Source organism: Salmo trutta, chromosome 20 (genome assembly GCF_901001165.1).
Source record: "Salmo trutta chromosome 20, fSalTru1.1, whole genome shotgun sequence".
Taxonomy (NCBI): domain Eukaryota; kingdom Metazoa; phylum Chordata; class Actinopteri; order Salmoniformes; family Salmonidae; genus Salmo; species Salmo trutta.
In genome coordinates, this window is record NC_042976.1 from 15924503 (window position 1) to 15937058 (window position 12556).

Consider the following 12556-nt stretch of genomic DNA (forward strand, 5'->3'; position numbering starts at 1 on the left):
AAGATGGTGGAGGTTAGTGGACTGGACAGACACACTAAAGATGGTGGAGGGTAGTGGACAGGACAGACACACTAAAGATGGTGGAGGGTAGTGGACTGGACAGACACACTAAAGATGGTGGAGGGTAGTGTACTGGACAGACACACTAAAGATGGTGGAGGGTAGTGGACAGGACAGACACACTAAAGATGGTGGAGGGTAGTGGACTGGACAGACACACTAAAGATGGTGGAGGGTAGTGGACAGGACAGACACACTAAAGATGGTGGAGGGTAGTGGACAGGACAGACACACTAAAGATGGTGGAGGGTAGTGGACAGGACATACACACTAAAGATGGTGGAGGGTAGTGGACTGGACAGACACACTAAAGATGGTGGAGGGTAGTGGACAGGACAGACACACTAAAGATGGTGGAGGGTAGTGGACTGGACAGACACACTAAAGATGGTGGAGGGTAGTGGACTGGACAGACACACTAAAGATGGTGGAGGGTAGTGGACTGGACAGACACACTAAAGATGGTGGAGGGTAGTGGATAGGACAGACACACTAAAGATGGTGGAGGGTAGTGGACTGGACAGACACACTAAAGATGGTGGAGGGTAGTGGATAGGACAGACACACTAAAGATGGTGGAGGGTAGTGGACAGGACAGACACACTAAAGATGGTGGAGGGTAGTGGACAGGACAGACACACTAAAGATGGTGGAGGGTAGTGGACAGGACAGACACACTAAAGATGGTGGAGGGTAGTGGACAGGACAGACACACTAAAGATGGTGGAGGGTAGTGGACAGGACAGACACACTAAAGATGGTGGAGGGTAGTGGACAGGACAGACACACTAAAGATGGTGGAGGCTAGTGGACTGGACAGACACACTAAAGATGGTGGAGGGTAGTGGACTGGACAGACACACTAAAGATGGTGGAGGGTAGTGGATAGGACAGACACACTAAAGATGGTGGAGGGTAGTGGACTGGACAGACACACTAAAGATGGTGGAGGGTAGTGGACAGGACAGACACACTAAAGATGGTGGAGGGTAGTGGACTGGACAGACACACTAAAGATGGTGGAGGGTAGTGGATAGGACAGACACACTAAAGATGGTGGAGGGTAGTGGACAGGACAGACACACTAAAGATGGTGGAGGGTAGTGGACTGGACAGACACACTAAAGATGGTGGAGGGTAGTGTACAGGACAGACACACTAAAGATGGTGGAGGGTAGTGGACTGGACAGACACACTAAAGATGGTGGAGGGTAGTGGACTGGACAGACACACTAAAGATGGTGGAGGGTAGTGGACAGGACAGACACACTAAAGATGGTGGAGGGTAGTGGATAGGACAGACACACTAAAGATGGTGGAGGGTAGTGGACTGGACAGACACACTAAAGATGGTGGAGGGTAGTGGATAGGACAGACACACTAAAGATGGTGGAGGGTAGTGGACAGGACAGACACACTAAAGATGGTGGAGGGTAGTGGACAGGACAGACACACTAAAGATGGTGGAGGGTAGTGGACAGGACAGACACACTAAAGATGGTGGAGGGTAGTGGACAGGACAGACACACTAAAGATGGTGGAGGGTAGTGGACAGGACAGACACACTAAAGATGGTGGAGGGTAGTGGACTGGACAGACACACTAAAGATGGTGGAGGGTAGTGGACAGGACAGACACACTAAAGATGGTGGAGGGTAGTGGACAGGACAGACACACTAAAGATGGTGGAGGGTAGTGGACTGGACAGACACACTAAAGATGGTGGAGGGTAGTGGATAGGACAGACACACTAAAGATGGTGGAGGGTAGTGGACTGGACAGACACCCTAAAGATGGTGGAGGGTAGTGGATAGGACAGACACATTAAAGATGGTGGAGGGTAGTGGATAGGACAGACACACTAAAGATGGTGGAGGGTAGTGGACTGGACAGACACACTAAAGATGGTGGAGGGTAGTGGACTGGACAGACACACTAAAGATGGTGGAGGGTAGTGGACTGGACAGACACACTAAAGATGGTGGAGGGTAGTGGACTGGACAGACACACTAAAGATGGTGGAGGGTAGTGGACTGGACAGACACACTAAAGATGGTGGAGGGTAGTGGACTGGACAGACACACTAAAGATGGTGGAGGGTAGTGGACTGGACAGACACACTAAAGATGGTGGAGGGTAGTGGATAGGACGGACACACTAAAGATGGTGGAGGGTAGTGGATAGGACAGACACCCTAAAGATGGTGGAGGGTAGTGGACTGGACAGACACACTAAAGATGGTGGAGGGTAGTGGACAGGACAGACACACTAAAGATGGTGGAGGGTAGTGGACTGGACAGACACACTAAAGATGGTGGAGGGTAGTGGACAGGACAGACACACTAAAGATGGTGGAGGGTAGTGGACTGGACAGACACACTAAAGATGGTGGAGGGTAGTGGATAGGACAGACACACTAAAGATGGTGGAGGGTAGTGGACTGGACAGACACACTAAAGATGGTGGAGGGTAGTGGACAGGACAGACACACTAAAGATGGTGGAGGGTAGTGGACTGGACAGACACACTAAAGATGGTGGAGGGTAGTGGACAGGACAGACACACTAAAGATGGTGGAGGGTAGTGGACTGGACAGACACACTAAAGATGGTGGAGGGTAGTGGACAGGACAGACACACTAAAGATGGTGGAGGGTAGTGGACTGGACAGACACACTAAAGATGGTGGAGGGTAGTGGACTGGACAGACACACTAAAGATGGTGGAGGCTAGTGGACTGGACAGACACACTAAAGATGGTGGAGGGTAGTGGACTGGACAGACACACTAAAGATGGTGGAGGGTAGTGGACAGGACAGACACACTAAAGATGGTGGAGGGTAGTGGACAGGACAGACACACTAAAGATGTTGGAGGGTAGTGGACAGGACAGACACACTAAAGATGGTGGAGGGTAGTGGACAGGACAGACACACTAAAGATGGTGGAGGGTAGTGGACAGGACAGACACACTAAAGATGGTGGAGGGTAGTGGACAGGACAGACACACTAAAGATGGTGGAGGTTAGTGGACTGGACAGACACACTAAAGATGGTGGAGGGTAGTGGACAGGACAGACACACTAAAGATGGTGGAGGGTAGTGGACTGGACAGACACACTAAAGATGGTGGAGGGTAGTGGACTGGACAGACACACTAAAGATGGTGGAGGGTAGTGGACAGGACAGACACACTAAAGATGGTGGAGGGTAGTGGACAGGACAGACACACTAAAGATGGTGGAGGGTAGTGGACAGGACAGACACACTAAAGATGGTGGAGGGTAGTGGATAGGACAGACACACTAAAGATGGTGGAGGTTAGTGGACTGGATAGACACACTAAAGATGGTGGAGGGTAGTGGACAGGACAGACACACTAAAGATGGTGGAGGGTAGTGGACTGGACAGACACACTAAAGATGGTGGAGGGTAGTGGACTGGACAGACACACTAAAGATGGTGGAGGCTAGTGGACAGGACAGACACACTAAAGATGGTGGAGGGTAGTGGACTGGACAGACACACTAAAGATGGTGGAGGGTAGTGGACTGGACAGACACACTAAAGATGGTGGAGGGTAGTGGATAGGACAGACACACTAAAGATGGTGGAGGGTAGTGGATAGGACAGATACACTAAAGATGGTGGAGGGTAGTGGATAGGACAGACACACTAAAGATGGTGGAGGGTAGTGGACTGGACAGACACACTAAAGATGGTGGAGGGTAGTGGACAGGACAGACACACTAAAGATGGTGGAGGGTAGTGGACTGGACAGACACACTAAAGATGGTGGAGGGTAGTGGACAGGACAGACACACTAAAGATGGTGGAGGGTAGTGGACTGGACAGACACACTAAAGATGGTGGAGGGTAGTGGACTGGACAGACACACTAAAGATGGTGGAGGGTAGTGGATAGGACAGACACACTAAAGATGGTGGAGGGTAGTGGACAGGACAGACACACTAAAGATGGTGAAGGGTAGTGGATAGGACAGACACACTAAAGATGGTGGAGGGTAGTGGACAGGACAGACACACTAAAGATGGTGGAGGGTAGTGGACTGGACAGACACACTAAAGATGGTGGAGGGTAGTGGATAGGACAGACACACTAAAGATGGTGGAGGGTAGTGGACTGGACAGACACACTAAAGATGGTGGAGGGTAGTGGATAGGACAGACACACTAAAGATGGTGAAGGGTAGTGGACAGGACAGACACACTAAAGATGGTGGAGGGTAGTGGACAGGACAGACACACTAAAGATGGTGGAGGGTAGTGGACTGGACAGACACACTAAAGATGGTGGAGGGTAGTGAACTGGACAGACACACTAAAGATGGTGGAGGGTAGTGGACTGGACAGACACACTAAAGATGGTGGAGGGTAGTGGACTGGACAGACACACTAAAGATGGTGGAGGGTAGTGGACTGGACAGACACACTAAAGATGGTGGAGGGTAGTGGACTGGACAGACACACTAAAGATGGTGGAGGGTAGTGGACTGGACAGACACACTAAAGATGGTGGAGGGTAGTGGACAGGACAGACACACTAAAGATGGTGGAGGGTAGTGGACTGGACAGACACACTAAAGATGGTGGAGGGTAGTGGACTGGACAGACACACTAAAGATGGTGGAGGGTAGTGGACTGGACAGACACACTAAAGATGGTGGAGGGTAGTGGACAGGACAGACACACTAAAGATGGTGGAGGGTAGTGTACAGGACAGACACACTAAAGATGGTGGAGGGTAGTGGACTGGACAGACACACTAAAGATGGTGGAGGGTAGTGGACAGGACAGACACACTAAAGATGGTGGAGGGTAGTGGACTGGACAGACACACTAAAGATGGTGGAGGGTAGTGGACTGGACAGACACACTAAAGATGGTGGAGGGTAGTGGACAGGACAGACACACTAAAGATGGTGGAGGGTAGTGTACAGGACAGACACACTAAAGATGGTGGAGGGTAGTGGACTGGACAGACACACTAAAGATGGTGGAGGGTAGTGGACTGGACAGACACATTAAAGATGGTGGAGGGTAGTGGACTGGACAGACACACTAAAGATGGTGGAGGGTAGTGGACTGGACAGACACACTAAAGATGGTGGAGGGTAGTGGACAGGACAGACACACTAAAGATGGTGGAGGGTAGTGGACAGGACAGACACACTAAAGATGGTGGAGGGTAGTGGATAGGACAGACACACTAAAGATGGTGGAGGGTAGTGGACAGGACAGACACACTAAAGATGGTGGAGGGTAGTGGACTGGACAGACACACTAAAGATGGTGGAGGGTAGTGGACAGGACAGACACACTAAAGATGGTGGAGGGTAGTGGATAGGACAGACACACTAAAGATGGTGGAGGGTAGTGGACAGGACAGACACACTAAAGATGGTGGAGGGTAGTGGACAGGACAGACACACTAAAGATGGTGGAGGGTAGTGGATAGGACAGACACACTAAAGATGGTGGAGGGTAGTGGACTGGACAGACACACTAAAGATGGTGGAGGGTAGTGGACAGGACAGACACACTAAAGATGGTGGAGGGTAGTGGACTGGACAGACACACTAAAGATGGTGGAGGGTAGTGGACAGGACAGACACACTAAAGATGGTGGAGGGTAGTGGACTGGACAGACACACTAAAGATGGTGGAGGGTAGTGGACAGGACAGACACACTAAAGATGGTGGAGGGTAGTGGACTGGACAGACACACTAAAGATGGTGGAGGGTAGTGGACAGGACAGACACACTAAAGATGGTGGAGGGTAGTGGACAGGACAGACACACTAAAGATGGTGGAGGGTAGTGGACTGGACAGACACACTAAAGATGGTGGAGGGTAGTGGATAGGACAGACACACTAAAGATGGTGGAGGGTAGTGGACAGGACAGACACACTAAAGATGGTGGAGGGTAGTGGACTGGACAGACACACTAAAGATGGTGGAGGGTAGTGGACAGGACAGACACACTAAAGATGGTGGAGGGTAGTGGACAGGACAGACACACTAAAGATGGTGGAGGGTAGTGGATAGGACAGGCACACTAAAGATGGTGGAGGGTAGTGGATAGGACAGACACACTAAAGATGGTGGAGGGTAGTGGACAGGACAGACACACTAAAGATGGTGGAGGGTAGTGGACAGGACAGACACACTAAAGATGGTGGAGGGTAGTGGACTGGACAGACACACTAAAGATGGTGGAGGGTAGTGGACTGGACAGACACACTAAAGATGGTGGAGGGTAGTGGACAGGACAGACACACTAAAGATGGTGGAGGGTAGTGGACAGGACAGACACACTAAAGATGGTGGAGGGTAGTGGACAGGACAGACACACTAAAGATGGTGGAGGGTAGTGGATAGGACAGACACACTAAAGATGGTGGAGGGTAGTGGACTGGACAGACACACTAAAGATGGTGGAGGGTAGTGGACAGGACAGACACACTAAAGATGGTGGAGGGTAGTGGACTGGACAGACACACTAAAGATGGTGGAGGGTAGTGGACAGGACAGACACACTAAAGATGGTGGAGGGTAGTGGATAGGACAGACACACTAAAGATGGTGGAGGGTAGTGGACTGGACAGACACACTAAAGATGGTGGAGGGTAGTGGACAGGACAGACACACTAAAGATGGTGGAGGGTAGTGGACAGGACAGACACACTAAAGATGGTGGAGGGTAGTGGACTGGACAGACACACTAAAGATGGTGGAGGGTAGTGGACAGGACAGACACACTAAAGATGGTGGAGGGTAGTGGACTGGACAGACACACTAAAGATGGTGGAGGGTAGTGGACAGGACAGACACACTAAAGATGGTGGAGGGTAGTGGACAGGACAGACACACTAAAGATGGTGGAGGGTAGTGGACTGGACAGACACACTAAAGATGGTGGAGGGTAGTGGATAGGACAGACACACTAAAGATGGTGGAGGGTAGTGGACAGGACAGACACACTAAAGATGGTGGAGGGTAGTGGATAACCTTTTATTCTCTCAGGCGTCTCTATTGCTCAGCATTTTATTCTCTCAGGCGGCTCTATTGCTCAGCATTTTAGCCTCTCAGGCGGCTCTCTCTAGTCTCTTCAAGCTGTTGTCATAACAGGTTTGTGAGGACAGGCCTGTCATCATATGAACTCCGTACAGGGGAAGGAAATGGGCTTTGTTTGTCTTTGCTAATTTCCATGGTTTCCGATACCCAAACATTCGTTCACACACTCATACACACAGTCTATTGTGTGCATGTGTACACATACACTCTCACTCTCTCACACACACACACTCAAGCACGCACACATGTACACATATGCAAACACACACACTATATACATCATACACATCCCATTACATGAGAGGATGAAATGAGAATGTTTTAATGTATCAGAGTGTATTAGGTGTTAGACTAATTACCATAGTATGGTGGCTAATGTAGTGTGTAAACTACTTAACAACATATACCCAGGTGTGTTCTGGGAGATGTTGTGTGCAAGACGTGTGTTTATAGCGACAACTATCTTATATACTAGTCTTATGTGCCTCAAACACAGTCTGCTCCTCTCATCTCACCTTAATGCTGAAACAAATATGTTTGTAAATCAACCAACTATATTTCTGCCTTATCGTTAGCATTTGTATAAATATAATTTATAATCTGACAGATATGGGCTGTGATTTGATGTAGAAAATGTAGTTTTATCTGGACTTTTAATTTTTTACATTTGTTTTAATGCTCTCTTATAGTAAGATCCCCTATAACTGCCAGGAGATTGCATGTGTGTCTGTGTGCGTGTGTGTCTCACCTTCTGTGGGGCTGAGTCCACGGGCAGCTGAGATCATGGATAGGGTAGGGCTGCTGTGCATGGAGCGGAGGTAGTGCTCCATGTGGTGGTTGATGTAGGGGTGAGGGGGGCTGAAGGGGGACTCCCCCGTCCCTGCTGCCTGAGGGGACAGACGGATCAGAGAGATGCCGTCTGAGATGACTGGGCTGCTGGCTAGGCCTTGAGGTCTGGCGAGAGAGAAAAGAGGTGGAGAATTAGTTAATGACAGAAATAGAGAGTGAAAGAGACAACCATCGACAAGCACATTGTTGTTTAAAGTGAAGACCTTGAAAGAGTAACGCAAAACTGTGAAGTAAAACAGAATGTTTGTGAATTGTGGTTTACGTGTCAGTCAGGTCTGTCCCTGAAACCAGTTCCTCTACTACTGTTCTTTCTCCCTATTCCTGTTGTGTCACAGTCTTTTACCGCTACTCAGAGTAAGGCCTCAGGCAGTGAAAAAGTTGAGACTGAGGGTCTTAGACTCCTATGAAAAAGCCTACTGTTTTGGTGGGCTCAGCCAAGGTGTCTCTCATATTGGTACTTCACACTTTTACAAGACAACATATCCTCCGGATGTTACTGTAAAACGGAGGCATCTCACCGGCCACCTTCAAGCTAGCATATTAATAAAGCAAGATACAATGATTGAAGTGGAGTCAGAGGTAATATAGTCCACAGGTCACCGTCAGTGGTATATATATTTGTCATTTGTTGGCAGTTAACTAGCAAGTCTGCTTGTAGAAACACAGCCAGATTGCTGTAACTCTTGATAGCTGGCCCCTGAAGCCAGAACTGAACACTGAATACAGTACAGTCTGTCTGCTGACCACTGGCACAGTTCTTTGAACTGTCTTTGACAAAACTACTTCTTTGAAGCGGCACGCTACTCCTCCTGTGAATCTGGTTGTTGTGCCATTACATTTTCAAATGGGTCTAATTGAAACCACAATGTGTGGTGGGCCAGGCAGTAGAGCACCTGGAAACAGGGAGTGACTGCCACTTCTCTGAGGAAGAAAGACTGCCGGACACCACTCAAGAGCTCTGTAGGCTACTGTACTTACATTCAGATGAAGAACTTGTTCAACTCTATCCTCTTGCAAAAACAACAGCGAAAGGTAGAAGCCAAGAGACTAGAATGTATTTTGTTAGAAGCCAAAAGACACATTTTTATGCTGCAATTCATCCACACCCCTCCACTGTCTGTCTGTTGTTATTGAGACATGCAGGCTGCTCCTAACTGAGGAGTCGATGTGTTAGGAGTAGTTTTTAAACAAAGCAGTACCACGTCCTCACACTTCATTAGTCTTCAGTCACTTTCCAAGCAGGAGGAAATGACCACTAATGAGGTGGGGGAGAGTGGGAGAGGGTGGGGCAGTGATGTGGGGGAGGATGGGGGAGAGGGTGGGACAGTGAGGTGGGAGAGGATAGGGGAGAGTGGGAGAGGGTGAGGTGGGGGAGGATAGGGGAGAGTGGGAGAGGGTAGGAGAGTGAGGTGGGGGAGGATAGGGGAGAGTGGGAGAGGGTGGGACAGTGAGGTGGGGGAGGATAGGGGAGAGTAGGAGAGGGTGGGACAGTGAGGTGGGGGAGGATAGGGGAGAGTGGGAGAGGGTGGGACAGTGAGGTGGGGGAGGATAGGGGAGAGTGGGAGAGGGTGGGACAGTGAGGTGGGGGAGGATAGGGGAGAGCGGGAGAGGGTGGGACGGTGAGGTGGGGGAGGATAGGAGAGAGTTGTAGAGGGTGGGACAGTGAGGTGGGGGAGGATAGGGGAGAGTGGGAGAGGGTGGGACAGTGAGGTGGGGGAGGATAGGGGAGAGTGGGAGAGGGTGGGACAGTGAGGTGGGGGAGGATAGGGGAGAGTGGGAGAGGGTGGGACAGTGAGGTGGGGGAGGATAGGAGAGAGCGGGAGAGGGTGGGACAGTGAGGTGGGGGAGGATAGGGGAGAGTGGGAGAGGGTGGGACAGTGAGGTGGGGGAGGATAGGAGAGAGCGGGAGAGGGTGGGACAGTGAGGTGGGGGAGGATAGGAGAGAGTGGGAGAGGGTGGGACAGTGAGGTGGGGGAGGATAGGGGAGAGTGGGAGAGGGTGGGACAGTGAGGTGGGGGAGGATAGGGGAGAGTGGGAGAGGGTGGGACAGTGAGGTGGGGGAGGATAGGAGAGAGCGGGAGAGGGTGGGACAGTGAGGTGGGGGAGGATAGGGGAGAGTGGGAGAGGGTGGGACAGTGAGGTGGGGGAGGATAGGGGAGAGTGGGAGAGGGTGGGACAGTGAGGTGGGGGAGGATAGGGGAGAGTAGGGATGGTGGGGTTGGGGGCTCAGAGTACAAGACTTGAGTCTGCTCAACTGATGAGTTGCAGGGCAGGCAGGCAACATACAAAAAACTACCAAAATGCTCTGGCTTTGAAAAATCATAAATAAGCTAGTATACACAAAGATGTTTTAACATCCATTAGTTATAATGATAATAATTCATATTAGATACAACTAGGACTTTGGATTTAAAACACATAGTTCTGTATCTCAAGGATAGTAAATTCTGATATGTGCCAAGAGCACGAGGTAAAAAAACTGTTAAAATACTGATACGGTTTCTTCCTGTAAAATCTGTGGATTTGGATATACTCATGTCTAAATCACTGAAATCCACAGGGATGACAGGCTGTCTGAGGCTGGTTGCGGGTCTGAAAGGTGGGTCTGAGATGTTAGCGTTCTTGGAAAGGCCTGGATTCACCTCAGTCTCTCATTTATACCCCTCTGTATTGGAGCCAACCTGCCCCAACCCAACACAGGCCTTGTTGCTTCCTCTGTTTCCAGTAAACGCCTACAGACAACCAGCCTTGTCTGACGGCCAACTTTCTGCCATCAACCCCTTCCAATGGATGGCCCATAAAGAGGTTTCTGTTCTGGGGGAGCTGAGAAAAAACAGACGCCGATTCCCTCCCCTTGGTGCGTCCACACACAGCACAGAGTTAGAGAGAGCCCTGCGCGAGTTCCAGAGATTAGCATCCGGCTTTGCTGACGCTCCGGGTTTCGCAAAACTGGCACCAGAGCGCTCTTATCTGTTTGGGTAATTTTTTACGGACCGTACTGGTTGGTCACCATCCTTCATGTTTAGCCCCAGTGTTCCCTGTTACCACTGTGCTGTGGGGAGAACGTCATTTGGTGGAGCGGTGGGATCTGGGATCTGTGGTGTGATGACCCCAAAGAGCATTTCGAGCTGACTGACTCTCCTGTGGTCCTGACCTCAGCCACAGAAGATCAACACACAGAGTACACAAGTGGAGGCTGTGAATGCTAATTGAAACTGTGAAATTTAAATTGTCAAGTTTGTGGAGGCTGTGAATGCTCTGCCTTATGGAAGTGCAAAAATGGTGAACCACAACTAACCTGACCGGTTCAAAATGAATTGGGGAGCCCTGCCTCCCAGACTCAAATGATTTATTTGATCAGAGCTCAAATGGAAACATGACATATAATGGACACATATATCTTTCTTAAAGTCCTTCAATTCCTTTGTTTCAATGGGAAAACATTTAAGATTTTTTTTGTATGGGTTTCTCTGAGCTTCAAAATACCCCAGTAACACAATGCAGTGTTCACACATCGGTGCAATCAACAAAACCTTATTTGTCTGTCAAGGTATGACACCAGAACACGTTAACACATACAGGACATAAATCACTCAAACTACCATGTGTGTGTTTGAGTCCGTGATAATAAGGTGAAATGTACTACCTCGGCCTGTCAGGGGACAACAAAAAGGAGACCTCTCTGACAGCTACTACAGTCTTGTTAAAACGCCCACTTTTTGACAAGATGTTACTTGAACTGCTTTTCCACAGACATGTCTTAGTCACAGCAGAGAAATTACATAGAAAAAAAAATATTACCAATATCATTTTTTGTATTATGTCCCTTGATGATGTGAGGCCTGAGGCAAATGCCTCTTCTGCCTAATGGTAAGTTCACCACAGATGAGTAGAAGGGGGAGAGAATGATTCAAGAAAGTGAGGACACACAAACTACATTACAGTACATTTCCAATTCAGGTAATTGTTGTTTGCTTCACTAGATGATTACAAGCTTGTAGCTAGCTAAAGGGCATCAGATAAATCTTGACATTTTTAAGCCGTTAATTTGCAACAGCCTTTAATTTGACTGATGGCTGCTTCTGTCCTTTCATGAATTCATTCCTTACAATAATTCACAGGAACTGTTAAATCCTCCCATAACCAGAGTGAAGACTTGAACCAACAAAATGCACCCAATCAGCACGCTTGGGATCAACCCCATCTTTCCACAATCAGCATGCTCAGGATAGGCCTCCCTTCTAACGCTAATCAATCAGCACACTTGGGAACTGCACGTTAACCAAGCCAAACAAAGAAAAAACAAATGGCTGATCTGTAAAATCCATTTAATCAACACATTCCAAGTCCAGACTGATTGCCTGGTAAACTGGACCACCACATCTGTTTGTGTAAAAGGGTGGTGCAGGCTGCAGCTCCACAGCTCCACCGCACAAAACCTTGGGGCAGAATCCTGCTCAGCTCAATGCTGCAATTTACTTCCTCACTCTCTCAAAAATAATAAATAGCAGTCCTGCTGGTCTGGAATGAGTGGGGATCTGTTTTTCTT

General features: G+C 49.2%; 1 protein-coding gene across 1 annotated transcript in view; it reads right to left on the reverse strand.

Annotated features, from left to right (window-relative positions):
* The window catches only part of LOC115155624 (zinc finger protein GLI2), a 153981-nt gene that overhangs the window by 59683 nt on the left and 81742 nt on the right, over window positions 1–12556 (reverse strand). The window contains exon 4 of the mRNA XM_029702425.1: window positions 7907–8112. Within this exon, the coding sequence (XP_029558285.1) occupies window positions 7907–8112 (206 nt within the window). The remainder of the gene's footprint in view (window positions 1–7906; window positions 8113–12556) is intronic.